This window comes from Ascidia mentula, chromosome 7 (genome assembly GCF_947561715.1).
Source record: "Ascidia mentula chromosome 7, kaAscMent1.1, whole genome shotgun sequence".
NCBI classification, from domain to species: Eukaryota; Metazoa; Chordata; class Ascidiacea; order Phlebobranchia; family Ascidiidae; genus Ascidia; species Ascidia mentula.
The window spans coordinates 9,909,458-9,925,409 of NC_138572.1; the positions used below are offsets into that span (position 1 = coordinate 9,909,458).

Consider the following 15,952-nt stretch of genomic DNA (forward strand, 5'->3'; position numbering starts at 1 on the left):
ATTACCAAAAGCATTTGTTCTGTACAAGTATCACATACATATAATTATGAAGGTGATGTGAAACATCATGGGCTGTAGAATAGATTATTATACTAAAGCATTGAAACAAGAGTATCTCTTTTCACTGAGTGAATATATCACGAAATTCTAAGAGTTTTTATTTATAATCCTCGTGATGATGAATCGGGTTTAAATCACAAGGATCTCCACACAAGAGAACGCTCATTCGTTTCGCAAATTCATCGTCCAAACCATCAAAACCCCTCACCAAGGCATCACGTAGAATCTTGTCGTCGTTTCCAGGCCCTGCCATGTCTACAATTTCGTTCATATCCAGTTTTCCCCTCGGTGGTTTGATGGGGAGAATAAAAAACTAAAACAAACGAACAATCGTGAGAATTTAGCCAGAGATGCCGACTATTTTCAGCTTTAAGAAACTGACTTTTTGCCAGTGGATTCAATTCTATACTATCCATGATTCGTCTGGGGTATCACGGTTACGTTAGTTACAAACAACGTTAGTTTTTGTGCCACTTCTGTTTTTTCGAAAACAGAAGAGCAGCGCACTAAGTCGTTTGTCTTAGAACTAGGCCCCATGTACATTGATATACATGGTCCTCTTAGAGAGGTTTTTGTTCATTTTCTCGAGGATGACTTACTTTTTTTGTTTGAAACCATCAAGCTTAATAAATACCAGGGTTGTTAGCAACAAATTATGCTTTTGGTAATATTACAAAACACAATGCCCACCAGAGCACACGAATCTCTTATTTTTTTCGCCTCCATCGAAATGGAATCTTGCGATTTTCCATCAGTGATGAGAAGAAGGATATCTCTTGCCTCCACTCTAATTCCCTCTGTTTTTCAATAAAACATCCGCCGTGTAGTTCAGTGCGTTGCCAGTATTCGTTCCTGAGGTAAGTTAAACATTTTTAATAATTCTTTGTTCAACAAAGAAACTGTGTCCGTGCGCAATGATTCAGCAACGATATCTTTGTTGTCACTGTGCATAGGAGACATAAAATCAGTGATGAAAATCCAATTTTGCTGATTTTTTAAACCAAATAATGTCCAACTAAGGGGTCAAATGCATTTGTCCAGCAAACAACTTGTCACAATGTAAGAATAAATAAGAAATAAACCGTTCATAAAATCACAAATAAATTTTCCACAATAACTTTTCAGATTAATTTTTTGGTTTAATTTTTTATGAAATCAGGTAGATGTATTTACACAATTTACACATTCATCGACTATTATTAAATGTTTGATCTTTTCGAAAACCGGTCGTTTCAAAAACAGTTTCAAGAAGATACGTTTTTTGCAACACCGTGATGAGAATTGAACCGAAGTTATGTCGCTGTGTCACAGTACTTTACTGCCCACTAGCGGATGCTAGTTTTAATAAATATATCCGCATATTTCGTCAAAGATCTTGCAGAGTAAAAAATAGTCGATTTGCATTCGGGAAGTAAATTGATGGCGTTGAGGGCCTTGAAAGCACTAAAACCATGGGACATTTGTAATGATATTGGGGTCTAAATTTTGTACAGACTTCTTTGCACTAAATTCATTTCGTGTTGTGTAAAACATGTGTTTTACAGTTTTGCCTAAATATCGTCTGTTTTCTGTCATAAATTGTGATAATTAACTCGATTTATTCGTGACCTTATCTCATCCCTAAAACCACCTCAAATTCTCCCACTTTGTGGTAATTTTCCAAAATATGTATTGTGCCAGTTTCAAAGGACCATTTTTCTGTATTGACCGCCAAATACTTTGTGTTCCATGATTGGACGTACGTCACTTATTGTCAACTATTATTGAAATGTGTTGTATTTCACTGTAACCACTCTTTCTCTAATTCAACACCCTTTCTTTGTTCGGTGCCTTCATTTCTTTACCTATCTCAGTTAATCTGACAATGTCTATTTTATGCCATCTTTAAGCAGCTACAAATGCAAAGAAATAACCTTCGAACCAAGAATAGCGATTTTACTTGTGATTAATTGACGATGTTTCTTGTCACCAATAAATGTTGTTTTTGTGACACTATCTTTTCGGCTGGAATAGCGCCTTTATAATAATTCACTTATTATAATTTTGGTCTATCCCTATCCAGGAAAATTTAATTGGGATGACAATATTGAACACTTAACATCTTTCAACGCAAGAAGTGCTTTTCGCTTAGCAAGGCAGGATCGCAGGTTCTTTGTATTTTGCGATCTCGACTCTCGTAGTTCGTTTACAAGGTTCACTGGCATTTCAAAAGCATTGAAGCCGTGTGCATAGAAGCGAAACCTCTTTAAAGTGCACTGTTCCGAATCATTTCATTTTTGAATGTTCTGTTTTTACTTAGTTTAGGTTTGATGTAACTGGGCATAAATTCGAGGAAACCGCTTTGGCTGTTTACCTGCAAAAATCCAAAAATGCCCCTAAACATATATGTTTCCAATAGAAGCGATTCTAGGACTAGCCTAGGTTATTGTGAAATGGTCCAAGACGCACTATCGTATGAATATATATATTTTGGGCAAATGCCCCCGGGGTACATAAGTTGAAAAATTTTTTTACAGCAGTACGTATTGCATGCGAATTTTCAGAGCAGAGACAGACAATATTCGATCACAGATGGCACAACCTGTATGACAAGATACTTAAAAGGTTGCGGACATTTCAATTCACTATTTTTCGATGAAACAAAAAAGCGAATGAGTAAACTTAGGGGACACCCCGGGGGCATTTGCCCTAAATATTTTTATTCATTCATTAAATGCGTTTTGGACCATTTTGCAATAACCTAGCCCAGTCTTAGAATCAATTCTATTGCAAACATACATGTTTTGGAGCATTTTTAAATTTTAGCAGGCAAGCAGCCGAAGCGCTTTCCTCGAATTTATGTCCATGTTCCATGAACCTAAACATGAGAAAAACAGAACACTTCAGAACGAAATGATTCGGAACAGTGAACTTTAAAGAGGTTTAGCTTGTATGCACGCGGCTGCAAATAGTTTTGACACGTCTGCAGTAGGCAAGAAATAAATTTCTCGCAGCAAGATATAACGATGCCGAACTGTAGACGAAATATATTTATCAGAAGCAAAATAACGACAAAAAGCACTTACTTGAAGAAGTGATTAAAGAATAGCGTAAAGGCATTATGACGTAACGATAAAAAAACTTACAAACAAGATTTATTTGTGGTTTGTGTCGGTTTGAATCCAGCCACTCTTTGATTAACTGAAGAAATATTGTTAAAGGAACTTGATAAGATTTTTTTGTCGCAATATCGGTAAAACATGTCGAAAATTTTCGGGATTCTGATAATCGCAATCTTTCTACAAGCAGCATCATCTCAAAGTCACAACTCTGCGCGAATCTGCCGCATTCCAACAGTTTGTGACGAACCTTACTCTACTGAATGGAGGGAGGTTAGTCTTGATGGAATGAAAGGCGATAAAGGATTGCCAGGAAAGAGGGTAAGAAAATGGTTTCAACAACGAAAAAACCTCCTTGAAAAATTTCGTTGTATTTCGCAGTATGTCAAGAGAAAAAACGTGTGTTTACACAAAAACGAATGTGATATCGAATAACTTTTTAAATCGTTTTTGGAGCAAACCAACATTCTTTTATCGTTTAGGGACCAATGGGACCCATGGGAGCTAACGGAGCCTTGGGGCCAATGGTGAGTTTGAACCAAAGTTGACTTAATCTTTTCAAAACGCAAGTACAAAAATTATCTGTTCATTCTCGTCCCGAGCACGTCTGAGTTAAAAAACGTTCCTTTTGCAACCACCAAAAGCAGAAGCGCACATCCACAATAACAAGGAACAGACCGTGGTTTGTTACACAAACGGATTACGTTAGCAGCGTCAGCATTGTAAACGGTTTTGTGCATTCGTTACCTAGTGTCGCGCCAAATACGGAAGTGTGCGCTATATTTAGTTACCGCTGTCGGAATAACGGCCACATGCGATCCCATATCGCCAAGCAACAGCGTTTCACAAATATGGGCAACACTACCTTGGACATACAAATTTTATATCGTCTCTAAGCTAATGCAGAAGTATTACCCCCTCATCGGAAGCTTGAGCTTGATTTTTCAGGTCTTTTTTTTGGCTGCAATGCCTTGGCTGCGAAGCCTGTGAACCTTATGGTCGTCTCTAAGAGCAATTTTTTAGGACATTCTTACAATTTTCGTTCATAGAGCGTTAGAGTATGTCATATGCATTTAGGGTCCACCGGGGCAGAATGGTCGCAAAGGGAATAAAGGAGATTCGGTTTCAAGATCAACCATCGCAAAACTTGAACGTGAGAAATCTTGACGTGAAAACTTGGTTGAAATCAAACCTTTTTTTGTTTTATTCAGGTCGTATAAGAAACCTGGAGTTCGGTAAGTCGCAAACAATGTAAATTGTACCTAAGCAGTTGCATGTTGAAAATTTTACCGTCATTTCTGGGCAAAAATTGCATAAAAAAACGTTTGGCAGCATGTATATTAAAACCTAAAATTAAGGACCACATGCGTTTAAATAATAATACAAACACAATTTTTTTGTTACACAATTATTGCATGTGGGAAGAAAAACTTTTAAATGTTTCATCGAAAAATTCTCAAGCTCGATAAACAAAGGCAAAAAAATAAACAAAATTTCACAGATGATGGAAGTTTTACTGCAACAAACGGATATCGCTACAAACTCGTATTTCACGCCCCTGGCTACAGACATGGGAAATTGAAATGCTTGAATATGGGTGGACGGGTTGCTTTCGTTGGAATAAGAAATGAGACTGTCTACAGGTTTATTTTTGTGAATTGACGTAAAAATTCATTGAACTGCATGCAGACGGTAGTGAACAATGTTTCGACCTATTTTATACATCTCGTCAGTGCAACTGGTGACTGTGCAGCTTGTAAACTAGCCACGGACAAATTCTTACACTTTGTGGTGGTGTACGATCCATTCTTATAACTACGTGGTTAGTAACAGAGACGAACTATGTGGAGGACACAATGGCTAAACTAAACTATATTTTGCAAGCAATAATGCTAAAGGATCGGGTGTCACCCAAATCATATAAACAAACATTAAATTTCAATAAACAGTAAGTCTTATATAATTAGCGACTCGATATTAAAATAAAAGGCGATATTTTCCGCATTAAATAAATTTGCTATTAAAAACCTAAAAAAATATAACTCTTAAAAAGGAAATAAAAATAACTCATCGTTCATTTTAGGAGTGTGATTGCCCACTACGGGAGTCAACTTGACTATACGGCCATTGGTCTGACTGACATCATAACTGAAGGAAGTTTTGTGTGGGAGGATGGGGTTGCAGTTAGTCAAGGATGGACAAACTGGTATAGAGGTGAACCGAACAGTCAAGGAATTGAAGATTGTGTTATTCTGGATGATAACGCTTGGCATGATTTCAGTTGTTCACATATTAATAAGAGTCTTTGCGAAATTGCACCGGCGTAAATATTTTTGACTTATCAACGCTACTATAACAAAAGAAATTTTCTAACATTACAGAACAATTGAATTGTAAAAAAACATGAAAATGATCTCATTTGTGCGATGGTGTCATGTAATTTTGAACAATTACAGTTTCTTTTAAAGTGAAATTAAAAACAGCCGTTTGCTCCTGCCTTGTATAGTATTTCCTATACCGACCGAGTAATTTCGCTGCATTTCCTATATGTTGAACTGAATGTGTCATTAATTTCATTGGGGTGTCGTTCTTATAGCTTGTGTAAGTTACTAACCTTTATATTTCATTGGCCAATACAAAACAGAGTTGGTCTTCACGCAATTATTAAGCTTCTATATCGTTGCTGGCACTGTGTATAGGCTATTGCTGAAAACATGCTTAAAATTGCCTAAGTAACTCGCAATGCACCAGTTAAACCGTAAGATTGAAGTTTCTTGACTGACTTCCTGTCTTATGAATATACGCGTATAAATTTCAAGTCAGTTAGAATCTTTGAGGTCATTACGGACCCCCGAGAAGTCGTTGCGGACCCCGGTTTGGAAACCCCTGAGTTAGATTTTTGTAATAATCAATAATAGTATAATAACTTGTTACCAGGCATAGACATTGGATAACAGTACTTTCCAAGTTTCACACCGTTGGTTGTTTGTATATACTGCGAGAAACAAAGTTGAAAAGCTTTACCAGTTGTGAATTTGTTCGATTTGAGACAAATTGTACTAAAAGGTGTAGACGAAGCTTTTGCAAGACATAAAATTAAAATTAATATTTTCCATCTACATTTTTTAATATTTAGGCAACACCCGCCTAAAGCTTTTGCAAGACATAAAAAAATGAAGCGTCAATTTTCTGATAGCAGCACCCGCATCCTAGATGAATCACTCTGCACGGATTTTGCGATAAAATACACATTACGATATCCAGATCAAACTTATGCTTTTAAGTCATCCAAAACTTTCACTTAAATTTTAAACTTTAAAGCAATAATCACAGATTACCTCATAATTTTGAGTATAAAAAGACTGCCCCATATTGCTTTAACATTGTCATGTTTACAAAACCTGATCATGTGGACAAACCTACATCGGACAAACATGTCGAAACTTGTACACGCGCATCGCCGAATACAAGCAATACAAAATCGGAAGTGTGCAAACACCTACTTGACCCCCCGACTACCTTGCGTTGGCGAGGTATCGTCTCCTGCTAATGGAGTCGTTGTCCATACAACAGCAACAACCACAACTTAATGTGGACGGCACTTTTGCACCATTATTTCTATTTAGTGTTTACTTTGTATTTTTTGCGTTTTGCGTCGCTTACTGCGCATTTTCCGCCACTAGTGGTGTGCGGCCGATAACAAAATGACGTCACCAAGCGCGAGCCTTATCTGTGACATCGGTCAGGTAAGCTCGTTATAATGATGGAGCTACACCAACCGCGTCATTCTAACTGATGATGGCATAAGTTTTTGCCGAAACGTTTTCAAAAATTGACAATGTTAATAACAATATGACCCAGTCTCTTTATACTCAAAAAGCAATAATGTTCTCTTACAAATATCATGGCGTTTGCATCACCGTAAAGAGTTTATTACGCCAACTCATTACCAAAACAATTTGTTCTGTACAAGTATCACATACATATACATCTGGGTTGGATGATTAAGTAGCAATCTTGGCCAGTCCTGGGTATCACTTTTTGACATGTATATGAAGGTTATGTGAAACTATATGGGCTGTAGAATAGATAATTATATATAATAAATATATCACAAAATTCTGAGAGTTTTTATTCATAATCCTCGTGATGATGAGTCGGGTTTAAATCACAAGGATCTCCACACAAGAGAACGCTCATTCGTTTCGCAAATTCTTCGTCCAAGGCATCGAAACCCCTTACCAAGGCATCACGTAGGATCTTGAAAACTGAAAATAGGCTTTGACCACCAGGTATCATAATGAATTATGAATCTGACGCTCTTCTGGTGGAGAACAACAAATATACACCTTTTGTTTAAAAAAGATTGTATTTTCTGACGTTTCGCCTGTACGTACGACTAGGCTTCTTCAGAGAATAAAACAAACACAGTAGCGAAGCGAACCCACAGGGCAAAGAAATTGAGCGACGAAAAACAAAAGGGCGTAATTCAATGGACAACATCGATCATGGGTCAAACGGCCATACATGGGAAACAATACTCACGAATTGTTACGGGCGAAATTGCGGAACACGGGCGAAAGTACTTTTCCATCGTTCCGATTTAAAACATTCGGTAGCGAATTAATATAATCATTTTCCACAACCAACCGTTTTGCCAAAATTGTTTCTTGTTTTAATACTTTTGCTTCCTTCCAATTGATACGGTGGTCGGTGTCAAGCATGTGGGCACATAGGGCAGATTTATTGGGTTCCATATTGCGTATGGCTGCCTTGTGTTCTTTAATACGGGACGTTAAATTGCGCTTTTTTTGCTTGAAACCAACAAGCTTGATAAATATCAGGGTTGTTAGCAACAAATTATGCTTTTGGGCAGGGGTGCACAACGTTTTTACTATTGCCGGCCGCAACACACACACTACTGTGTGCTAACGGCCGCCACTGAATATACTGCTTTTTCAACGATATACCCCTGATAATTACGACAAGTTGACGTGAGCAATTTAAGAAAGGAATGGAAATGATTCCATACCTGAAAAATGTGCACTATTTATTATTTACATTTGCCAAATTATGTATATTACAATGTAATGAAATGTCGAATTATTCAATGACTGCCTTGTTCTTGCACGCTAGGTTCACGTCTCCATCATAAAATAATCCACTTCCCATTTGGGATTAAACGCCCTTTTCTCTTGTTTTAACAACCTTTTACGTTTCAGCGACATGACTGAGCGATTCCACTGTTTAGCTTTTCAACAACTGTACATGCGTACATAACAATTCACCGATACACTATTGATGTTTTATGACGTCACCATCCATATTGTTGCGCTTTGTCTCGGTTGCGGTGGCTGCACCAGTTACTACTCGCTACAGCGAACGAATGTGTATGACGCGGAAATGGAAATGGGCCTAATTAAAAGCTTAACTCTTGAGACCGCTAGAAAAACAAGTTTCGGAAGCAACGACGGCCGCCAAAGCTTATATTTTTTATGTAAATGTGCACGGCCGCAGGTTGTGCACCGCTGCTTTTGGGTAATATTGCACAGCACAATTTCCACCAGAGCACCAGAATCTCTTATTTTTTTCGCCTCTATCGAAACGGAATCTTGCGATTTTCCATAAGTGATGAGAAGAACGATATCTCTTGCCTCCACTCTGTTCCCCCCGTTTTTTAATAAAACATCCACCGCGTAGTTGAATGCGTTTCCAGTGTTCGTTCCTGAGGTAAGTTAAACATTTTCAATATTTCTTTGTTCAACAAAGAAACTGTGTCCGTACGCAATGATTCAGCAACGATATCTTTAATGTCACTGCGCATTTAGGAGACATAATATCATTAATGAAAATCCAATTTTGTTGATTTTCAAACCAAATAATGTCCAACTATAAGGGCAGTATTTCTGGGTTGTATGGGAGCACCTTTCCTTAATTAGCGGATATAGTTCGATTTTTAAAACCCAAAATGTTCGGTACTTTTTTTGGGTAATTTTTTAAGAAATCGGGTAGATGTATTTACACAATTTGCACATTCATCCACTATTATTAAATATTTAATCTTTTCGAAAATCGGTCGTTTGAAAAACAGTTTAAATAAGATACATTTTTTGCAGCACTGTAATGAGAATCGAACCAAAGTTATGTCGAAGTGTCACGGAAATGCACTGCCCACTAGCGTATGCTAGTTTTAATAAATATATCCGCATATTTCGTTAAAGATCATACAGATTAAAAAAATCAGTTTGCAAATTTTGGCTAAACTTTAACGTCAGTGCACCAATTTCGGAAGTGTTATTGCGCTGCAAATAAACACGTATCATACAAAGACGCTAAACAATTATAACGTAGCACGTAAAGGGCATGTATAATGTTTTTGAAAAGCCAAAGATAATCGTTGATTAGGATCTACCTAACTAAACAAACTGGATTTTGCTTTACGTACCGCTTCCGTCCTACGGAATTAGGTCCAATGCGCACAAAATTGCACCCAAAAAAAACGTAAGTTAATTTTTACATATTATTTAAATACAAAGTTTAGATATAGAAAAAAAAGTATGACTCGCGTAGTATTTGACTCAAGCTTAGACAGTACAAGTTACATATGACCATTTGTTCTTGTTCTTACTTGTGTCTGTTCATCCACCACCCTATATTGTAACGGATTACTGAATACTGTGTGGAGTCGAAACGAACTTCGAAATCTCTGTTAATAATAATTAAATTCATTCAGGTTTAAAAATTTAACGCATTTTTCATTCTTGCATTATTTCCAGCATAGATTAGCGGAGAGCACACCCGAGACGCGAGACGAAAAAACTAATTGCAGATGGTCGCCGTGTTACATATTTTGATCGTGACTCCTTACCGCCTCTACCGACCGCTAATATGTTATCTATGACCGCTTCTGGGTGTGGTGATCTGAGACTATGTATGTGTGATAGTAACGCGAAGGAGCCGTTGTGTAAAGGGCTTATTTGTTTTGGCCGTTTTCACGATTTTGATACATGCCCTAATGGTTTTAAACAGGTCCTATGAGCCTTGAGAAAGTTAAACCTTACAAGGGCGTGCACGCCAGGACCTGCACTAGTAGTTGAGATAGAAAAAAAAATGGAATTTTCAATTACCCTATTCCGCGTTTTGAGCAAAGTTTAAACCTGTTTTTTTTTGTTTTTTTTTTTACTACAACGGGATTTGAATCAAGAAGGTCCTGAGCACGAATCCCGACCAGGTTTTCTTCTTCTCCTTGGTATATAGGTCGGGCGCTTAACGAACAATCTATGAAGGTTTTTGAAAGCTTTTGCGCCAGTGTTAATGCAAATGAGGCAACCAAGCGCTGCGCGTTTTTGTCATACTTGCCGGAGGACCTTGCAATCGAGTGCAGAGATACGGACGACTCTGCCTCGCGCAATAACGTAAAACAACTCCTTCTGCAGCAATTTTCAGCTGCCAGAAGAGACTATCAAGAAGTTTGTTATGAAACTCTGCAAGTTTGGACAAAAATCATACCCTAAAGAAGAGCAAAATGCCATTTTAAACGAAATACTGTACATGATTTTAACGCGCGGTCTGCAAAACCTGTCTTTAGCGAACAAGATTTCAAATTCATCCGTTTCTGAAGACAATCCGTCCTTCCAACAAGCCAGTAGAGTGGCAATTAACAGCGCTGACACTTCAACTGAGGGTACTCAGGGGCAAGACATCTTTGCTATGGCACCTTCCAAAGCGCCAAACCTCAAACTAAGTTCCTTACTAGAGCAAATTCCCATTACACTAGCCAATCTTACTGGCAGGCATGACAACCATGTTGGATTTTCCGGGCAAGCGTCCTTAACCATTAAGTGCTTCAAATCATCTGTACCTTGTGGAAATCGTCCCGGTTGAACTTCGCCGTTAGCAGTTTGCAACTCATGCATTGTTAACTATAATGAAACGGAACCCATGAAAAGGGTAGAGATCTACCGTGGAAACAGAAGGACCCTAAAAGTTGGAAAGAATCTCTCTCGTCAGTTTGTGCCACCTATACCGCCACTCGTCACGAAGAAACTGAAATTTCCCCACATCAATTACTGACTGACCGAGAACTTGGGTTGCAAGCTGATCTGTCTTCAAACTGATCCAGGAGTCGTATTGAACTGCAGAGGAAAAAGATGAAGCCACGCTATGAAAAAATGTTTGTGTAAGTATTGTCACCAAAAATGTCTTGGTATATATTATCACCTTACTTTCCGCACTTACGACACGACACAGTGTAGTGTTCTTCAAGGAGTTGTTTTGGCGCACCAAATGTTGACAAGTAGTTTTGGTTGTTTCTTGGTTTGGGGGATTGAAGTTTTTTGTCTAATTTATGGAGTGTGGACACTTCTTTCGCAGAGGGGGGAGTATGTTACATATTATTATTATTATTATCTCCTTACCGCCTCTAGCGTCCGCTAAAACGTTATCTATATGACCGCTTCTGGGTGTGGTGACCTGAGACTATGTGTTTGTAGCAGTAACGTTGAGGACTCAAGTGCCCGACCCATATACCAAGAAGAAAACCTGATCGGGATTCGTGCCCAGTATATCCTGAGTTCAAATCCCGGTGTGGTAAAAAAAAAAAATAAATAGAAAAAAAGGTTCTCGTTGAGGACTCGTTGTGTGAAAAGCTTATTCGTTTTTTCCGCTTTTACGTTTTTAATAAAGGGATATATACCCTAATGGTTTAAAGCAGGTCCTACGAGCCCTGAGAAAGATAAACGTCACAGTGACAGATAAACCATACGAGCATTGTGCTGGTTTTTCTGAGAGTAGGTTTTGGATTCATAGGAACGTTTGCCGACGGAACACAAAATAAACAAATGTGTACAGCGGTCTGCATTTACGTGATTAGTTTGTTGCAGTTAGCAACATTAAGATGCCGTTTTGGAGCCCAAGGCAAAATATCTTGGCATGTTTTTCGAAGAAACCTTAGCTATAATATAGTATTGAAGTTTAATCGCAATCTCCTAACACAATCAAAGTCAATATCCGTCTGCCCCCGGGGGTTATTTGACCAAAATATATATATTCATACAATAATGCGTCTTGGACCATTTCGCAATAACCTAGGTTAGTTTTAGAATCACTTCTATTACAAACATACATGTTTTGGAGCAGTTTTCGATTCTAGCAGGGAAACAGAAAATGAAATGATTCAGAACAATGGATTTTAGAGAGTTTTATCTTCTGTGCACGCTGCTCAAGGCTTTCGACACGTTCGCAGTAGGTTTATATAAAGCTATAAGAAATAAATTGCTCGCAGTAAGATGTAACGATGCCGAAATGTAGACGAAATATATTAATCAGAAAAAAATAACGAAAAATGACTTAGGTTTTCTCTTATGTATCTCATTGAGGTTTAAGTTATAAGGCACGTACTTGATGAAGTGATTAAAGAGTTTTGTTTGTCGCAATATCGGTAAAACATGTCGAAAGTTTTCGGGATTCTGATCATCGCAATCTTCCTACAAGCAGCGTCATCTCAAAGTCACAACTCTGCGCGAACCTGCCGCATTCCAACAGTTTGTAACGAACCTTACTCTACCGAATGGATGGAGGTTAGTCTTGATGGAATGAAAGGCGATAAAGGATTGCCAGGAAATAGGGTAAGGAAATGGTTTCAACAACGAAAAAACCACCTTGAATCATTTCGTCGTATTTCGCAGTATGTTAAGAGAATAAACGACTATTTATACAAAACGAATGTGATATCGAATACTTTTTAAATCGTTTTTGGAGCAAACCAACATTCTTTTATCGTTCAGGGACCAATGGGACCCAAGGGAGCAAACGGAGCCTTGGGGCCAATGGTGAGTTTGAACCAAAGTTGACTTAATCTTTTCAAAACGCAAGTACAAAAATTATCTGTTCATTCTCGTCCCGAGCACGTCTGAGTTAAAAAACGTTCCTTTTGCAACCACCAAAAGCAGAAGCGCACATCCACAACAACAAGGAACAGACCGTGGTTTGTTACACAAACGGATTTATGCCCATCACCAAGGTCAACCCCGTTAGGAAAATATTAGCAGCGTCAGCATTGGGAACGGTTTTGTGCATTCGTTACCTAGTGTCGCGCCAAATACGGAAGTGTGCGCTATATTTGGTTACCGCTGTCGGAATAACGGCCACATGAAATCCGATATCGCCAAGCAACAGCGTTATACAAATATGGGCAACACTACCTTGGACATACAAATTTTATATCGTCTCTAAGACAACGCAGAAGTATTACCTCCTCATCGGGAGCTTGAGCTTGATTTTTCAGGTCTGGCTGCAAAGCCTGTGAACCTTATGGTCGTCTCTCAAGGCAATTTTTTTAGGACATTCCTATAATTTTCGTTCAGCGTTAGAGTATGACATATGCATTTAGGGTCCACCGGGGCAGAATGGTCTACATGGGTCAGTTGGTCGCAAAGGGAATAAAGGAGATTCGGTTTCAAGATCAACCATCGCGAACCTTGAACGTGAGAAATCTTGACGTGAAAACTTGGTTGAAATCAAACCTTTTTTGTTTTATTCAGGTCGTATAAGAAACCTGGAGTTGGGTAAGTCGTAAAGAAGTTGCATGATGGCAATTCTTACCATTGTTTGTGGGCAGAAGTTCTATAAAAAACGTTTTGAAAAACATGAATATCAAAGCCTAGCATTAAGGACCAAAAGTTACCAAGCATACAAAAAATTTACACATTTTTTTCTGCATGTGAGAAGGTAATCTTTCAAAAAATCTCACGATCGATGCGAATAATTAGGCAGACAAAGAGAAAATTTGACAGATGAGCATTGGACTGGAAGTTTTACTGCAACAAACGGATATCGCTACAAGATCGTAACTCACACACCTGGCTTCGAACTTGGGAGATTGAAATGCTTAAACATGGGTGGACGGGTTGCTTTCGTTGGGATGAGAAATGAGAATGCCTACAGGTTTCTTCTTGTAAAATAACGTAAACATTCATTGAACATGCTGACGGTAGCGAACAATATTTTGAACTAATATATACGTCGTCAGTGCATTTGGTGACTGTGGCACTGGATTAGCTGGTAAACCAGCCATGGACTGGTTCTTACACTTTGTGGTGGTGTACGATCCGTTCCTCATATCTTGGTGGTGAATAACAGAGACGAACTAAGTGAAGGGCACAATGGCTAAACTAAACTATACTTGTGCAAAAAAAATAATATATTGGCGAGCTGCACACAGTGTGTGTACACGCACTGTTTTCGACCTGTAAACTATGTTTTGCAAACAATAATGCTAAAGGATCGGGTGTAATCCAAATCATATAAACAAACATTAAATTTCAATAAACAGTAAGTCTTATATAATTGGCGACTCGATATTAAAACAAAAGGCGATATTTTCCGCATTAAATAAATTTGTTATCAAGAAGCTAAAAAAATACAACCCTTTAAAAGCAAATACAAATAACTCATCGTTCATTTTAGGAGTGTGATTGCCCACTACGGGAGTCAACTTGACTTTACGGCCATTGGTCTAACTGACATCATAACTGAAGGAAGTTTTGTGTGGGAGGATGGGGTTGCAGTTAGTCAAGGATGGACAAACTGGTATAGAGGTGAACCGAACAGTCAAGGAAATGAAGATTGTGTTGCTCTGGGAAAAAACGCTTGGCATGATTATGGTTGTTCACTTATTTCTAAGACTCTTTGTGAACTTGCATCGGTGTAAATATTTGAACGAATCGCTGCTACCATTGTAAAAGCAATTTTATAACATTAAAGTAATCGAAATGTAAATAAATACGGGCTTAACAGCGTTGATACAAACTCAAAAATGAGTTGATTTGTGAACTGTGGTGTTATTAAATTTTGAACAATTCTTGTTTCTTTTAAAGTAATATTCAAAACAACTGTTGCCTATAGTTGCTTTTGTATGGTATAGTATTTCCTATACCGGCCGAGTCATTGAGCTGTTTTTCCTATATATTTTGAACTGACAGTGCTATTAATTTCATTAGGATGTCGTTCTTATAGCTTGTGTAAAGTTACTAACCTTTATGTTTCATTGACCAATAAATAACAGAGTTGGTCTTCACGCAATTATTAAGCTTGTATATCGTTGGTGCCACTCTGCACAATATGCATAAAACCATTAATTAAAATCCATTTTTACTGATAATACGCAATGTCCGAATAAAGGGTTAGCTAGAGCATTTCCCCCGCCAGAATGTATATAGATGAGAGATGAACCTATCTTAAAACCACAAAAAGCTCTTCTGCGATTTATAAGTTAGTTTAACGAGAATCACGATGTCTAAAAACACACGAAACCATATTAAACCGCCTGAAATCATTTTTTTTCATTTCATTTATGCTCATTTAAATGCAAAATTGATCGTCGCACATCACTAATACTTTCCACCATGAAACTTACCATAAAATAAACGAAAAGCAGGATATTTTGCAAATGTTTAACCAAATTATCAACGACCTATTGACCAACTGACAAATAACCCCAAAATCACTTCAAAACTGCCCCACTTGAAATCGCCCTAGCAACTCACAATGCTCCTGTGCGTGCTTATTCAACCGTAATATTGACGAAATTTCTGAACGGAAGTAATTCCTTTGCTGGCTTTCTGTCTTATGTATATATAGATACATTAGTTAGCAGTACTTTCCAAGTTTCATACCGTTGGTTGTTTGTGTACACTGCGGGAATCTAAGTTGAAAATTTTTACCAGTTTAAAATATGTTCGATTTGAGCGAATTGTACTAAAAGGTGTAGATGAAGCTTATGCAAAAGCTGTCAC

At 37.9% G+C, this 15,952-nt stretch overlaps 2 protein-coding genes across 2 annotated transcripts; both read left to right on the top strand.

The window, feature by feature from the left end:
* Positions 1 to 3,259: 3,259 nt before the first annotated feature.
* On the top strand, positions 3,260 to 6,181 carry LOC145908619 (collectin-10-like). The gene is made up of 6 exons (XM_082995935.1): positions 3,260 to 3,479; positions 3,641 to 3,685; positions 4,236 to 4,311; positions 4,370 to 4,393; positions 4,660 to 4,801; positions 5,242 to 6,181. The coding sequence occupies exons 1-6, from the start codon at positions 3,300 to 3,302 to the stop codon at positions 5,483 to 5,485; spliced, it is 711 nt and encodes a 236-aa protein (XP_082852061.1). The 5' UTR covers positions 3,260 to 3,299; the 3' UTR covers positions 5,486 to 6,181.
* A 6,358-nt stretch (positions 6,182 to 12,539) lies between these two features.
* LOC145909144 (mannose-binding protein A-like) lies at positions 12,540 to 15,288 on the top strand. Its single transcript, XM_082996461.1, has 6 exons — positions 12,540 to 12,784; positions 12,944 to 12,988; positions 13,549 to 13,642; positions 13,700 to 13,723; positions 13,928 to 14,102; positions 14,625 to 15,288. The coding sequence occupies exons 1-6, from the start codon at positions 12,605 to 12,607 to the stop codon at positions 14,866 to 14,868; spliced, it is 762 nt and encodes a 253-aa protein (XP_082852587.1). The 5' UTR covers positions 12,540 to 12,604; the 3' UTR covers positions 14,869 to 15,288.
* The last annotated feature ends 664 nt before the right edge of the window (positions 15,289 to 15,952 follow it).

Bases quoted from the DNA above. Each gene is read 5' to 3' on its own strand.
- LOC145908619 (XM_082995935.1), top strand. From the start codon at position 3,300: ATGTCGAAAATTTTCGGGATTCTGATAATCGCAATCTTTCTACAAGCA. The intron at 4,312-4,369 runs GTGAGAAATCTT...TGTTTTATTCAG, and splicing joins AACCATCGCAAAACTTGAAC to GTCGTATAAGAAACCTGGAG. The intron at 4,394-4,659 runs GTAAGTCGCAAA...AAAATTTCACAG, and splicing joins TATAAGAAACCTGGAGTTCG to ATGATGGAAGTTTTACTGCA.
- LOC145909144 (XM_082996461.1), top strand. From the start codon at position 12,605: ATGTCGAAAGTTTTCGGGATTCTGATCATCGCAATCTTCCTACAAGCA. The intron at 13,724-13,927 runs GTAAGTCGTAAA...GCGAATAATTAG, and splicing joins TATAAGAAACCTGGAGTTGG to GCAGACAAAGAGAAAATTTG. The intron at 14,103-14,624 runs GTTTCTTCTTGT...CGTTCATTTTAG, and splicing joins AGAAATGAGAATGCCTACAG to GAGTGTGATTGCCCACTACG.